This window comes from Sapajus apella, unplaced genomic scaffold, assembly GCF_009761245.1.
Source record: "Sapajus apella isolate SASKATOON/1434 unplaced genomic scaffold, GSC_monkey_1.0 scaffold38, whole genome shotgun sequence".
NCBI lineage: Eukaryota > Metazoa > Chordata > Mammalia > Primates > Cebidae > Sapajus > Sapajus apella.
Window position 1 is genome coordinate 3,608,591 of NW_022436978.1, and position 16,358 is coordinate 3,624,948.

Genomic DNA, 16,358 nt, shown 5'->3' on the forward strand with positions numbered 1-16,358 from the left:
GAACCAAGCTCACCTGGGGCCTGACCATCCGAAGTACAGTTGCCCCTACTTGGCCTCCTGAGTTTCCCACTTGAGGAAGGGTAGGAACTGGAGAAGCAGGTTGAGCTGAGGGAGGAAAGAAAGCTATGAGTGGGACAAGCCCTGCTTGCGGCTCCCATAAGATCTATGTTCCCAATAAGAACCCAGGCACCTCACACACACTGACTCTTACCATCTTCCATAATAAGCCCTTATCCCAAGTGTGCTGTGAATTTGCCCTGGAGAGCACAGTACAGGGTCCCAGGTCAAGCTGAGAACATGGGTGTTTCTCCAAGTCCCCACTCTTTTCAACCTTTTCCAGGGAAGCTATTCTGGCCACACTCTCTCCCATGGCTTCTCTAGCACAAGCCAGCCCTGATTTTCCCCTCACAGCTGTGGTTCCTCATGCCCTGGTTCCTCTTCCTGCTCCTGCACTCTCATTATGGACACTCCTTGCAACACAGGCCCCAGTGCTTCCTTGTTCTTTCAGTCAGCAATCTCACCAACTCTCATCACTTTAATCCTGCTCTCACAGTTCTTACTTCTCTCCCAGACCCCTACCACACGCCTCCTGCTGTCTCTGGGACATTTCACTTGGGTGTCATGCAACACCTTAAGTTCAGTGTCTAGAATGGATGAATGTTCTAGGCTGAGGTGGGAGGCTAGGAGTTCAAGACCAGCATGGGAAACATAAGGAGACCTTTTTTACTCCCTTCCTTTCCATTCCTTTCCTCCTTCCTTTCCTCCCCTCTCCCTTCCCCTTTTTTCTCTTTTTTCTCTTTCAAAAATTTTGTCTCGCTCTTCTCTTTTTTCTCTCTCTCTCTTCTTTTTTTCTCTCTTTCTTCCTCTCTTTCTCTTTCTTTCTTTCTGAGATAGAGTCTCACTCTGCTGGAGTACAGTGGCATGATCTTGGCTCACTGGAATGTCTGCCTCCCAGACTCACGCAATTCTCCTGCCTCATCCTCTGGAGTTGCTGGGATTACAAGCACCTGCTAAGTAGAGACGGGGTTTCACCATGTTGGCCAGGCTAGTCTGGAACTCCTGAACTCAAGTGATCCACCTGACTCCACCTCCCAAAGTGCTGGGATTACAAGTATGTAAGCCACTGCTCCCAACAAGAAATCTCATTTCTATAAAAATTTTTTTTTTTTTTTTGAAAAAGAGCTGGTCATGGTGTCATGCCTATAGTTCTAGGAGGTCATGTTGAGAGGATTTCTTGAGCCCAGGAGTTCAGGGGCTCAAGAGCCCAGGAGTTCAGTAAGCTATTATGATTGTGCCATTGCAGTCCAGCCTGGTTGACTGAGTGAGATCCTAGCTCTCTAAAATAAATAAATAAATAACATGAAATAAATAAATAAAATGTTCTTATCACCTTTCTTTTGGATTTCTCAATTTCCCTCAATGATTCCATCATTGGCCAAAACATTGTAATTCCCCTTGCCTCTCCTTTCAAACTCAAGTCCCATGGTTCCATGCTTCCATGATAACATTTTTTTACATTTATCCTTGCCCATTCCTCTCTTTGCACTTCAGGCATTAATCACCTCACATCTATTCTACTGCACTAGCCTTTAACTAAGGCTCCTTCCCATTCAATCCACAATGCTCATCTGTGCCAGACTAATCCTCCTGACGTACTATTTCTAACATATTATCCTTGGCTCCCAAAATCTTCCTGCTCAAGCTCAAGGTCCTGTATAAACAAGGCCCAACTAGAGTCTTCCCTGACTCCACCTCAATCAGGGCTCAAGGAATCCCCAGCTTGGAGTCTTTGTTGTATCTTCTAATGGCATGCCTACTACTTTTCTCTCCCCTTCAAAATTCTTCCACATTTTTACTGCCCAATACACTGCTATCTCCTTCATGAAGCATTCATTACCAGTTCCAGCCCACAATGATCTTGCTTTTTACCCAGTGATCACTTTTTACAATGCCCACATTGCTCATCTGTGACAGGATCAAACGCCTGAGGAACAAATATCATTCATGTGCATCTTATGAGGCTGCCTCTTCTTACACATGACTAACTCATCCTTCCACCTCGAAAAACAACTCTTTGAAATCAGTGACAATAGATGTACTACATCTCTCTGGTCTCTGTCAGTGCCTTTCCTATGACACGTGCTTGATGAAAACTTACTAAACACATGAATGATTAGAGAATAAGCAAGAGGAACAAATAGGGTCACTAGGGAAGGGGGACAGACAGCAGAGCAATGAGGGATTCCATGGGGTAGGAGATGGGCAGATAAAGAAAAGGAGACTCCAGAGAAGAGAAAGGAGGCATGACTTAAGGCCAAAGTTGGAGAGATAAGTACCAAAGTCCCCATTGGCGAAGTGGTGTGTCCTTGAGTCATAAGGAGGATGCAGGTGGGCTCCAGGGGCTGAGCCCCCACTGAGGGGTGATACAGGAGGAGATTCCTTTGTTGCAGCCAGAGCTGTTGTCTCCTCCAAATGCATTTCCTGCTCCTGTGCTGGGGCTGAAACCTAGAGACAGGGAAATACAATTGGGTTCAAAAGAGCGTCCTTGAAAGTACTGAACCTCAAACCTCTAAGCAGCCCTCACCAGAAAGAAAGCTAGGAAAAAGAAGAGCCAGAGTATCCTTCCAGCCCACCACTACAGCCTACTGGGGAAAAAAAACTGAAAGCAGAATCTAAAGCTCCCAATTCTACTCGCCATACCTCTGTTGACCCTCTTGCTAGGAGCTTGAAAACCAGATTCTATAACCATTTACACTCTATGTCAGGTCTTCAGACACATATTTTCTTATGAAGAACCATTTAAAAAGGGAGCCAGGAGAGCAATTCAGTACATTCTCTAGGGCACTAGCTGACAGAAGGGAACAGTCAGAAGTACAAACAATATGCTGGGCGTGGTGACTCACACCTGTAATCCCAGCACTTTGGGAGGCTGAGGTGGGTGGATCACCTGAGGTCAGGAGTTTGAGACCAGCCTGGCCAACATGGCGAAACCCTGTCTCTACTAAAAATACAAAAAATTAGCTGGGTGTGGTGACATGCACCTGTAGTCCCAACTACTCAAGAGGCTGAGGCAGGAGAATCACTTCAACCGGGAAGTGGAAGTTGCAGTGAGCCAAGATTGTGCCACTGCACTCCAGCCTGGGTAACAGAGTAAGACTCCATCTTAAAAAAAAAAAAAAAAGTACAAAGGATATTTTAAAAAAAGATAGGTATGTGTATGTTCATGTGCACAAATAATGCTACTGACGCTAACAGCTGAAGCAATACCCAGAACAGTGGCTGGCAAGCCTCGAGAGCTTTTCCAATTTCTCTGAGAAAAAGTGTCTCCTCTTCAGAGAAGCTTTCCCTAAACACACTGACAAAGCAGATAGTCAGACTCAATTAACCCATTGTAATTTATATATTACAAGTATTAATCTTTAAGTAATTTTACTTAGGTCTTTATTGTCTATGTCTCCCCAATAGAATGTAACATTTTAAGGATAAGAACTTTTGATCACTAGCTCCAAAACAACATATATCCCTACATTGGTGTTCAATTAATATCTGCTGACTTCCTCTTGGTATTTTACTAAAAGATTTAAGGTTATCTGCAAACTCAGTTTTCAATATATATTACCTCTCCCCAATAATTTATATTTAAAAAGCCAAATAAGATCAGATAACACTAACTTGTGGAGACCTTGAGAATACCTCAGAGCATAGACATCTAACCCTTGCTTATTGTCATCAAATCAGCTCCTCACAATCTCATGGTTACTGCTTTTACCAGTATGTAAGGCAGAAAACCTAAAATGTTATCTAAATAAGGCACATTTTAAAGTTCACTTGCTCTGGTATGTACATAGCACAGCATGAAGTAAAAATAACTTCCCCTTCAATAAACCACACAGGATTTGCCCTATTAGGTTGCATCTGCTGAGATGTTAAGGGATTCTCTCCTTTAATATTCATCGCACCAGTGTAGTGCTAGAACCAGCAGGCTCCTTAGATTCTGTAGTTCCCAAGCTTTCCCACTGAAAGGTTTTTTGAAACTGAAGGACTCCCTAAAATGGGAGTCACAGCTCTTCAATACAGGAGCTTTGGGTATTGGCAGAAGATAGAACTTACTGCACTGTGATAATTCAACTTTGTAATTCAGTAACAATTAAATCCTAGCAAAGTTCCTGTTAATTATCTAGGACTTTGATATGGTTTGGATTTGTGTCCCTGCCCAAATCTCATGTTGAATAGGAGGAGGGGCCTGGTGGGAAGTGATGGGATCACAGTGGTGGGGGCAGATTTCCCCCTTGCTGTTCTTGTAATAGTGAGTTCTCAAAAGATCTGATTGTTTAAAAGTGTGTGGCACTTCCCTCTGTGTGCTCTCTCTCTCCTACCACAATGTGAAGAAGTTCCTTGCTTCCCCTTCACCTTCCACTATAATTGTAAGTTTCCTGAGGCCTCCCAGTCATGCTTGCTGTTAAGCCTGCAGAACTGCGAGTCAATTAATCCTCTTCTCTTCATAAATTACCCAGTCTCAGGTAGTTCTTTACAGCGGCGTGAAAGCAGACTAATACAGAAAATTGGTACCAGGAAAGTGGGGCACTGATATAAAGATACCTGGAAATGTGGAAGCAACTTTGAAACTGGGTAACAGGCAGAGGTTGGAACAGTTTGGAGGGCTCAGAAGAAGACAGGAAGATGTGGGAAAGTTTGGAACTTCCTAGAGACTTGTTGAATGGCTTTGAATAAAATGTTGATAGTGATATGGACAATGAAGTCCAGGCTGATGTGGTCTCAGATGGAGATGCAAAACTTACTGGGAACTGGAGCAAAGGTCATTCTTGCTATGCTTTAGGAAAGAGACCAACAGCATTTTGCCCCTTCCCTAGAGATCTGTGGAACTTTGAACTTGAGAGAGATGATTCAGGGTATCTGGCAGAAGAAATTTCTAAACAGCAAAGCATTCAAGAAGTGACCTGGCTGTTTCTAAAAAGTGTCCACAGTATTTGTGAGCAAAGAGATCTGAAACTGGAACTTATATTTAAGAGGAAAGTAGAGCATAAAAGTTTGGAAAATTTGCAGCCTGGCCACATGGTAGAAGAGAAAAACCCATTTTCTGGGGAGAAATTCAAGCCTGCTGCAGAAATTTGAGTAAGTAAAGAGGAATCAAATGTTAATAGCCAAGACAACGGGGAAAATGTCTCCAAGGCATTTCGGAGACATTCACAACAACCCCTCCCATCACAGGCCTGGAGGACTAGGAAGAAACAATGGTTTCATAGGCCAGGCCCCGGATCTAGCTGCTCTGTGCAGCCTCAGGACATGGTGCCCTGTGTCCCAGTCAGTCCAGCTCCAGCCATGGCTAAAAGGGGCCAAGGTATAGCTCAGGCTGTGGCTTTACAGGGTGCAAGCCCCAAGCTTTGGCACCTTTCACATGGTGTTGGGCCTGTGGGTGTGCAGAAGGCAAGAGCTGAGGTTTGGGAACCTCCTCCCAGACTTCAGAGGAGGTATGGAAACACCTGGATGTCCAGGCAGAATTCTGCTGCAGGGTCAGAGCTGTCATGGAGAACCTCTACTAAGGCAGTGTGGAGGGGAAATGTAAGGTTGGAGCCCCCACACAGAGTCCCACTGAGGTATTGCCTAGTGGAGCTGTGAGAAGAGGGCCACCATCCTCCAGACCCCAGAATGGTAAATCCACCAACAGCTTGCACCCAGGTGCAGGCACTCAATATCAGCTGGTGAATGCAGCCATGGGGGCTATACCCTGCAGAGCCACAGGGGCTGAGATGCCCAAGGCCTTGGGAACCAATCTTTTCCATCAGTATGACCTGGATGTGAGACATGGAGTCAAAAGAGATTATTTTTGGAGCTTTAAGACTTAATGATTGTCCTACTGGGTTTGGACTTGCATGGGACATGTAGCCCCTTTGTTTTAGCCAATTTCTCCCATTTGGAATGGGAGCATTTACCAAATGCCTGTACCACCATTGTATCTTAGAAGTAACTAACTAGTTTTTGATTTTACAGGCTCATAGGTGAAAGGGACTTACCATGTCTCAGATGAGACTTTGGACTGTGGACTTTTGAGTTAATGCTGAAATGAGTTAAGACTGGGGAACTGTTAAGAAGGGTAATTGTATTTTGCAATGTAAGAGGACATGAGATTTGGGAGCAGCCAGGGACAGAGTTATAGTGGTTTAGATTTGTGTCCCCACCCAAATCTCATGTCAAATTGGAGGAGGGGCCTGGTGGGAGATGATTGGATCATAGGGTGGATTTCCCCCTTGCTGTTCTTGTGAGTTTTCATTTAAAATGATCATTTGAAAATGTGTGTCATTTCCCCCTACATTCTCTTCTGCCACAATGTGAAGAATGTCTTTGCTTCCTCTTTGCCTTCTGCCATGATTGTAAGTTTCCTAAGGCCTCCCAGTCATGCTTCCTGTTAAGCCTGAGAAACTGTGGGCCAATTAAACCTCTTCTCTTCATAATTACTCAGTTTCAGGTAGTTCTTTATAGCAGTATGGAAACAGACTAATAGAGTCATAGGTTTCCTTTTCTTGAAGACGTGAAAACCTCATTCTAATATAGCTTTCCATAGTAAAACCCTAGATAAAAGCTGTTGGCTTAGAAACTAGGGAGATGGAAAATCCTGGTCTTCACACTTGATGATAATCAGCAAAAACCACACTTCAGGTAAATATTTTCAGCAAGGGAATGCTTACTACAAGTGCTCACTTGTCAAATGGAGATAATGATTACTGCACTGCTTGTTCTATAACTCTGATGGTAGATGAAAAAAGATACAGCATTCTAAAAAAAAGTTAAAAAAAAAAAAAGAAAGAAAAAATAAAGTAAAAGAAAAAAAAAAAAGAAGATACAGCATTCTGCAAATTGCATGACTCTGCTGCCCAGCAGGGATCACTCTACAATCCTTTTCCAGACACAATGTACACAATGTACATGTTCCTTCTACAACAATAAAGTGGCTTACTCCTGATAAGCAAAATGACTTCAATTTACCAGGACCCTCCTTAATCTCCTCTTGGCAAACTTCCATGGAAAAGTCTGTTTATTCATTTAGCCATTCTATAAACATTTTCTGAATCCCTGCTTACGAAAGACAGTCCTGCCTTTATGCCTTCATGTCAGAAAACATAACACTGACAGTAGTGGGAGAGTAAGAAATGGACTCCAAGGACCCTACTCCCAGGTTGGAGCCTGAGCATTCAGCTGCCTCACCTGTCAACTGCTAGGCATTTTCTTGGGTTGTGATTCAACTGTCACCCTTTGCTGAGGCTACATGGATAAAACATTAAAAGTTTTAATAGAGGAAGCATTCACTTTTTTTTTTTTTTAGACAGAGTTTTGCTCTTATTGCTCAGGCTGGAGTGCAATGGTACAATTGTGGCTCACCGCAACCTTTGCCCTCCGCCTCCCAGGTTCAAGCGATTCTCCTGCTTCAGCCTCCCAAGCACCTGGGATTACAGGCATGCACCACCATACCCAGCTAATTTTTTGTATTTAGTAGAGATGGGGTTTCTCCATGTTGGTCAGGCTGGTCTCGAACTCCTGACCTCAGGTGATCCGCCCATCTCAGCCTCCCAAAGTGCTAGGATTACAGGCGTGAGCCACTGTGCCCGGCCAGGAAGCATTCACTTCTTAAGCAAAACCAAGTAGGAAATAGAGAAATTTTTCTTCTGCCACCCTCGCTAAATGGTTCTCTAAATATGTCTTCAGCCACCTGTCATGGCCATGGCTGGCCCAGCTGTTCTTTAGGCCCTTGTGATGGTTGATGTACTCATATGTGCTTACTTGTTTACACAAAGAAAATGATGGTTGATAATGACAAATTGCACTGCTGATAATCCTGGAAAAATGTCTAGCCCCAGGACCCTGATCAACTAGAACTGATTTCCTAGTGATAGATACGTAATTCAATGCTTTTTTTAAAAAAAAAGCATTGAATAGGCTGGGCATGGTGGCTCACACCTATTAATTCTGGCATTTTGGGAGGATGCGGCAGGTGGCTCACTAGAGCTCAGGAGTTTAAGACCAGCCTGGACAACATGCCAAAACCCTGTCTCTACTAAAAATACAAAATTAACCAGACGTGGCGGCTCACATCTATGGTCCCAGCTACTAGGGGAGCTGAGATGGGAGGATCACTTGAGCCAGGGAGGTGGAGGTTGAAGTGAGCCAAGATTGTGCCACTACACTCCAGCCTGGGCAATAGAGTGAGACTCTCTCAGAAAAAAAAAAGCATTAAATAAAATGATATATTGGGTACTTGGGAAATCTTCTATTCTGGTTTTCCCTGGTAAAGTGCTAAGCGGTAAAGTAGAGGGGACCTCTAGTCCACGCTGCTTATATTACAGGGGAACAATTTGAAACTCATTAGGAGGAACTAACTTATCCAAGGTACGATGATCTTTTGATGTGTCAACTTGGTACTAATCAAACATCAATGCAGGTGTTGCTGTAAACTATTTTTAAAATATGATTAAAGCACATAATAAGTTTACTTTAAATAAGGGAGATTATACTAGATAATGGATGAATGCATGAACCTGACTCAATCAGTGGTAAGCCCTTAAAAGCAGAGCTAAAGGTTCCATGAAGAAGAAATACCAGGCCAGGTGTGGTAGCTGATATCTGTAATCCCAGTGCTTTGGGAGGCCAAGGCAAGAAGATCGCTTGTGGCTAGGAGTTCAACAACAAGCCTGGGCAGCATAGCAAGACCACATGTTTACAAAAAGAAAAGAAAAGAGAAAAGAAAGAAGACGAAGGAAGGAAGGAAGGAAAGAAGCCTGGGAACACATGACTGTGTTACCAGCTACTCAGGAGGCTAAGGTGAGAGGATCACTAGAGCCCAGGAGGCTGTGCTTGCAGTGAGCCAAGTTCATGCCACTGCATTCTGGTGTTGGCAACAGAGCAAGACCCTGTCTCAAAAAAAAATAAAAATAAAAAAGAGGAGGAAGAAAGGAGAAAAAAGAAGAGGAAGAAGGAAAAAGAAAGAGAAATAGGAGGAGGAGGAAGTAGTGAAGGAAGAGAAAGAGGAAGAGGTGGAAGAGGAGGAAAAAGAGGAAGAGGAGAAAAAGAAGGAGAAAGAAGAAAGAAATTCCACCTGTACACTGCAACTTCAGCTTGTGCCACTGCTTCAGGCTGCCCCTGTTGATGACCTGCCTATGGGTTTCAGACTTGCCTAGCCAGACTCACAATTACATAAGATACTTTCTAGCAATAAATCTCTCTCTTTTTTTTTTCTTAAGATGGAGTCTTGCTGTTACCCAGGCTGGAGTGTAGTGGCGTGATCTTGGCTTACTGCAACCTCTGCCTCCTGGGTTCAAGTGATTCTCCTGCCTCAGCCTCCCCAGTAGCTGGGATTACAGGCACACACCGCCAAGCCTGGCTAATTTTTGTATTTTTAGTAGAGACAGGGTTTTGCCATATTAGCCAGGCTGGTCTCAAACTCCTGACCTCAAGTGATCCACCCACTTTGGCCTCCCAAAGTGCTGGGATTAAAGGCATGTGTTACTGCACCCAGCCGGCAATAAATCTTTTCACACATGCATGGGCATGCACACACACACACACACACACACACACACACACACCCCTCTCTCTCCTATTGATTCTGCCTCTCTGGCTGAACCCTGACTGAAACACACAGTCACAGAACTAGTTAACTCTATGGTCCTAGGAACCAGATTTTCCAATGTGTCTTACTGCTCGCTTTTCCCAACTATTCCTCTAGTTTAAATTACCTTGGCATTACATTTGCGATAACTCAGGGAAATAGGGAAAATTTAAATTAGAATTAAAGATGCAAAAAGATCCCAGTTAGGCTTGGAGAGCTAGCAAAAAGAACAAATAATTACAACGCCCAAAAATGTCACCTTTCAAAAAATCAAAGAGACAGGAAAAGAGAAAATTGACTGAGAAGTCCAAGGAAGTGAATAATGAGAATGTCTCAAATGAAGACCCATATTATCAGCATACCCAAAAGCCCATCTTCCCCCGATCACTCTATTCTAACCAGCGTGCAGATCCCCTACCTGCCAGGATTACTGTGTAAATCTACAGGATGAAGCTAGGCTCAGAACACAGTATTTCATAAGGCGAATCACAGAGCTTAGCTGGGATGTGCATTTGTGTTTATGGCTTGGAGCACAAAACTATTTCCCCTCTATCCACAGGACAAGTTCAGGAACCCTAAAGGCAAACTAGCCTAGGGCCTGGAAAGTGGAGAATGCCTATGCCTAGGCTAGCCCAAGCATTAGAGAATGGTTCAGGACACCATTCTAGACTCAACTGCTTACCTCCTCTGGTCCACTGAGGTGTCTCTGGAAATCCTCCACCACAGCCACAGCCTCCTCACCACTCTCAGGGTGATGTAGCTGCACCCAGGTCCGGAGCTCCCCAGGGAGGATGCTCAGGAACTGCTCCAGCACCAGCAGCTCCAGGATCTGCTCCTTGGTGTGGACCTCTGGCATGAGCCACCAGTGGCAGAGCTCTCGGAGCCGGCTCAATGCTTCCTGTGGCCCAGACATCTCGTGGTAACATAATTGCCTGAAGTGTAGCCGGAAGATTTCACAGACAGGAGGATGGTTCTTTTGGAGACTGCTGCCCTGACCCCAGGTCTGGCTCGCTGGCTCCTGCTTCATAGTCAGGCGCCCTTCTTGTTTCTGGAAAGCAGTACTCCTGAGGATGAGGCCTACATTTCCCCTGCCTTCAGTGGTCATTGTGACGCCAAAGAGAAGCTTGTTCCAGTTGCAATTGATCCGATTAAAATGATGGTCTACAGTTCAGGTCTCAGGAGCTATTTTTCAGGGTTGGGGAAAGGTGTGACGGCAGTGTTGCCTACAGAAACAAGAGAGAAATCAGAGTTCTCTGAGTGTTCAGCCCCAGGATGATGATATCTTCCACTGAGTTAAAAAACAAAGCTCCAGGAAAAAAAGAACACACCGGGCATTCTCCCTAAGCATCTCTCCAAATAATGCCTTTCTTAAAGTTTCAGTGGCTCCCATTACCTACAGAATAAAATCTAAATGTCTATGCCTTGCAGTCACAGCCCTTCACAACCTGGCCTTACCCCCTTCACAACCAGCCACACTCCCTACCTCTTGCCCCAATTACCCATGCTATAAAGACAATAATAGGGAAATGCAGGATATCTCAAAGGGTGCAAGAGAAAATACTAAGTTATTTAACTCCATTTAATGTATGTTTTATAATGTGTATTATAATTTGTATGGTAGTTCTCATGTTTAAATTACAAATAAACCAATGTAGGGACTACATGATCAAACTTCTACTGATAGAAATGCAAAATAAAGAAAGCTTGGAGCTAAAGCTATAGAGACACAGCTAGAAGCCACATACAGTTTTTGTTTGAATTTTTCTTATTTCTTTCAACTTGAGACAACCTTGTCTGTCAAGACCATGAACAAATGCCATTTTCTCTTGGCTTTCCTGATTGCCCCATCAGGAAGAGTGCTGGTAGCTTCCTGTTGTGTACCTCTCACTAAAACCCTTTATTTTAAATGGTTTATGCACAACTCACTACTCTCACCCTCCAAACTGCTGGATGGTCACAAAAGGAAAGGAATCAGGTGGCATCGGAATATACCAGACCTTTTTTTTACTCAATGCACCTCCCCTAGAAAGCTTTCTCTGATCACGCTAGGCTTAGAGGGGTAGTTATCGTCTTAGTGATCCCAAACTACGTTTTTCATTCAAACCTCTAGTAGAGCACGTCTCACACTATAATCGTTTGTGGTTTACACGACTGTCTCCCCTCTTTCTGGGAGTATACAAAGGGCAGAGCTGACTTCCAGTCATCTTGGTACATGTGTGTACATGGCATACAGAGGCACATAATTGGGAAACGAATGAATATGATACATTTAGCTGATACTGAAGTGGAGGAAAACTTTGAACGATTGAAAATCAGCACCTTAGTGGTACCTAGGGCATCTGTGCTGCACTTCCAATTCACCAAGCATCCCAGATCCCTGAGTCTCAATCTCCTTAAAAACACAAAGAAGTACTTGAAAATAATCAGTAAACTCTGCTCTAAGATACCACACAGGTAAGAAGTTCAGGCCATTCTCCTACTTCCCGGATTGTTCCAAATGCTCAGCACTTTAAAATCTCAACTGGATTTTTGCATTTCCAAGTCACGCTCCACGTTTGTGATTCCAAGCCTGGGTCTGACCCAAATCTGACGGTTCATAGTTTCCGGCTGCAAGAGCTGGGAAAACAGCGATCTACCTTTCGTGTTAAACCAGGCTTCAGCAGCGCTGCTCACCTGGCCACGTCTGCCCTGTTCATCGCTGTACCCGCAGATACCCGGCTCCGTGCCACGCACGGATGGTCAGGGGTATGGGACAAAGAAGCGGCTCTGCATCAGGCGGCTTCTGAGAGTCTCCGGGACCGCGCCACCTGCCGCGGGGAAGAAGCGCGGTCCCGGCCGGCTTCGGCGATCCGAGCTCCGGCCGCGCCTCCCTCCGCGTCCCGGCCCACTCGCGGTGGCATTCGGCAACGAAGCCAGAGACCTCTACTGCCAGTTCAAGCAAACACAATGGCCGAGCCGGAAGTGAGAGAGGCCTCGACTTCCGGCCCCTCCGGGATCCCGGAAGTCTCGTTTGCGAAGGTGGGCGCGCGCGTCCCGTCACCCGGGAGACCTGGCAGGGCCTTCTTACCGGCAGTGCCCGGCCACCTGCCGCGGGGCGGGGGCGCGGACTCGTCAGGGCTCAGGCCCCTCACATCCTGCTCTCAGGCCATAGTCGGGAGACCCAGACGCTCCCCAGCTCTGCCCCATCTCCTCCAGGTGACATTGGGAAACATACCCAACCTCCAAGCCTGTTTTCTCAACTGAAAAATTGCAGAGCATAGCGCGGACCTCACAGGGCTGGGAACACCCAATGAGGTAACACACAGACACTACATAGCAAAAGGCCTGGCATATCCTGAGCAATCAGTTATACCATGTGTGATGCCCAATCTGAAGTCTCAGTGAAGGGAGCAGCGAGCACCTGCATCTTAAAAATCAAGAAGCATGTCTAGAAATTGTGATATTTTGGCCCATAAATGTGGTTAATATTTACTAAGATAGCACCAGCATTCTGGTGTCCATGTAGAGGTCCCTAGGGCGACCAAGGAGCAGATAAAGTGAGATGTGGGAGCAGTTTGTAACCTAGGAGGCAATTGTCTAGCCTCTGGGTGTCAGGTGGTACCCAGGTGAACTTCACTTTGAAGAATGGTTTGGATACAGAAGTCGTATATGAACAGGTCCTTGTTACTGACACGACTGAGCAGGTCCTGCATGTTAATGACCATGGGTGAAGGGCAGAAGCATGATGAAGTTAACTATGTATCTTCATTATAGCCCAGGAGGTAGATCCTTTACAGGTCCCAAAGTAAACAGTCTCCTGGGCTCTCTAGGGATGGCAGTATTTCACAGGTGTCCTGGGCCTAACTCTGGCCCCGACATATGTTCCTCATATATCTGCATGGTCCAAGATAGAAACAGACACCAGAAGTCCTGCTCCAGAGTTCCCATAAGCTTAAAAGTAATTTCTTGGAGCAGTCTTTGTCCATTGATCCTAATGGGTGGCTTCCTGTTATCAAGGTCCCCTTCTACATTTGGAAATCTCACAAGGAGGTTTTGGCTATTTAAAACCAGAAACCCCAGCCTCTGCCTGACATTGATGCTAGACATTGCCTACTGGCAAATCAAGGCCTCAGAAGCTTAGGATTCTTGAGGAGGAAATCTCTCAAGGCCAGGCTAAATACTCTCAGACCTGATTTTCAGGTTTCCTTGACCATGTGTTGTCCTGAAGTCCTGGCTTCCTAGTATAAGAAATACAAGGATTTTATAGCCAAGATTGAGGTTTTTTGTTATTCAGAGCTGTTTCTTGCTCAGGTTGTTGGCATTCATTGGATGTGAAGACCAGACCCATCTGAGCAAGTGTGTTTAGACTTCAGAGGCACTTCCGTGACCAGCACTGTGGGCCTGACCTGATCTACCATGACTGGGTTTGGCCCCAGTGGGCAAGACGCTCCATGATGCCTCAATATAGCACCTTGGAACACCTACATTTGGGCCAAATACAACTCCAGAAGGCCTTTGGGAATTCTGTACTCCAACTCGATCTCTCTTGAAAACCATCATTCAAGCTTTGGGATGAGAGCTAACAAATAGGTAACTCAAGTTCTATATGCCTGAAACGAAACTTACCATCTTTCCACAACCCTCAAGCTCAAACCTATATTCCCATCACTGTAAAAAGTATTATTCACCCAGGGAACCCTGGGTGTCATCCCATAAGCTGGGTGACCACGGGCAAGTTACTTGGCCTCTCTGTGCATAGCTTCCTTATCTGGAGAATGGGGATAATAATATACTTGAATTGTAGAGTTGTGAGGATTGGATGAGATAAAATACATAAAGCATTTAGAATGGTGCCTGACACATTGTAAGTATTATAGGTGTTTTCTAGTAGTGTTTACCATCCTTGTTTCCTCTCAGTTCATCCACTGTATCCATATTGTTACTAAGGTCTGCCACGTTTGCCCTGTATGTATGTAATAATAATAAAAGAGAATATCTATAGCAATCACTGTGCTGCTCTGCATCATCACTATCACTTCCCATGTTAAATCCTGCCTGGAGTTAGGGCAGCTGTGAGCGTGTCCCCAGGAACTTCCTGGATTTAAGACCACAAAGAGGCTGGGCATAGTGGCTCATACCTGTCATCCCAACACTTTGGGAGGCCAAGGTGGGTGGATCACTTGAAGCCAGGGGTTTTAGACCAGCATGGGCAATATGGTGAAACTCTGTCTCTACAAAAATTTAAAATGTAGCCAAGCATGGTGGCTTATACCTGTAGTCCTACCTATTCCAGAGGCTGAGGTGGGAGGATCACTTGAGCCTAGGAGTTTGAGGCTGCAGTGAGTGAGCAGTGTTTGTGCCATTGCACTCCACCTTGGGACAGAACAAGACCCTGTCTCAAAAAAAAAAAAAAAAAAAAAAACAGAAAGAGCGGAGCACAGGAGGTCTGGAGAGTCTCTGCCCCCAAACTGCTCAGACCTTCTGACATCATCTATGTGGATAGTCCCTTTTCCCTAGCCAGAACACGCCTACACACCCTAAAAAGAAGGTGGGGCCCTAGACACATAGGGTGGGGGTACTTGCTGTGATATGTGCAGAAAACCCCAGCCACTGTGAATGGGAGTGAATGGGGCCCAAGCTCTAACTAAGAGAATGGTGAGATTCTCCTTTCACCTCAAAAACTCCTTCTTATCCTTCAAAGCACTGACAAGAAGCCCTTTCTCCAGGAAGCCTTTTCTGCCCCTCACTTCGATTAGGGGTAGCTTCCTTTTTGCTCCTGTGGTGGCCTGCCATGCTATGCTATTGCCATAACCAATAGGTTATGGTCCTTATTTGTCATACTCCATTAACACTATCCACTTACTGGCCTCCCTGCTGTACTGTAAGACCCATCTTGGCTAATACCTCTCTGGTTCACAGTTGAGTCCCCTGACACTAACTCTTAGCTGTTCCCTTAGCTGGATGTGAGCACCGTATGGTCAGGCCACCATTGTTTTCATGGCATCCAACACAAAGTACACTCTAGCCTCTAAGAAACATGTCCTTGATCCAGGTTGCTGTGGAAAGCTTTTAACAGAGAATAATCTGATCAGTATGGGTTGTAGAAAGTTGCCTGTGGTGGCTGGCTATATTGAGGGGCTTAGAGGGAACAAGACGTGGACATCCCTTACAGCTGCTTATCTGCTTTGCACTCCCAGTGCCTCTACAAGAGTATCATAGGATCATTAGTTTGCAGATGAGGATCCTGAGGCTTGGCAAACAGCCTAGTAGCTGAGTAACATTTTACTGTCTGAGAAGGGTAAGTTAGGCTTTGATTTCTGGTCTTTAGAGCATTTCTCCTTCTCTTCTTTCTATTGCAAGATGCTTTCTCTGACCTCCATTCATCCTGTTTTTTAATTCCTTTCAGGTTTCTTCCTGCCAGTGGTGTGCCAGGCCCTGTTATGAGAGCAGGGAGGGTCAGCGGTGATCACCAAACATAGCCTCGGGGGTGACTTGGTGAAAGGAAGCGTTTTCTGGATGCTGGGGTCTCAGGGACTCCTTTGGGGAGCTGATCTCAGGTGAGTGAACCACCAAACCCCACAGGCCTCTGAGCTTCCTAGAGGGAAATGGAGCTGATCTCAGGTGAGTGAACCACCAAACCCCACAGGCCTTTGAGCGTCCTAGAGGGAAATGGAGCTGATCTCAGGTGAGTGAACCACCAAACCCTACAGGCCTCTGAGCTTCTTAGAGGGAAATGGAAACTTGTTTCAAGTGTGCACAG

At 45.3% G+C, this 16,358-nt stretch overlaps 2 protein-coding genes across 2 annotated transcripts in view; one reads left to right on the plus strand and one right to left on the minus strand.

Annotated features, from left to right (window-relative positions):
- LOC116564763 (zinc finger protein 197) overlaps positions 1 to 12,524 on the minus strand; it is an 80,178-nt gene extending 67,654 nt beyond the window's left edge. The window contains exons 1-4 of the mRNA XM_032298077.1: positions 12,293 to 12,524; positions 10,302 to 10,842; positions 2,337 to 2,505; positions 14 to 105 (exon numbers count right to left, since the gene is read on the minus strand). Coding sequence (XP_032153968.1) covers positions 14 to 105; positions 2,337 to 2,505; positions 10,302 to 10,724 — 684 coding nt within the window. The 5' untranslated portion in view covers positions 10,725 to 10,842; positions 12,293 to 12,524. The remainder of the gene's footprint in view (positions 1 to 13; positions 106 to 2,336; positions 2,506 to 10,301; positions 10,843 to 12,292) is intronic.
- On the plus strand, positions 11,880 to 13,489 carry LOC116565030. Its single transcript, XM_032298579.1, has 2 exons — positions 11,880 to 11,945; positions 12,074 to 13,489. Exons 1-2 carry the CDS (start codon positions 11,880 to 11,882, stop codon positions 12,860 to 12,862), a joined length of 855 nt encoding a protein of 284 aa, XP_032154470.1. The 3' UTR covers positions 12,863 to 13,489.
- Positions 13,490 to 16,358: the final 2,869 nt, after the last annotated feature.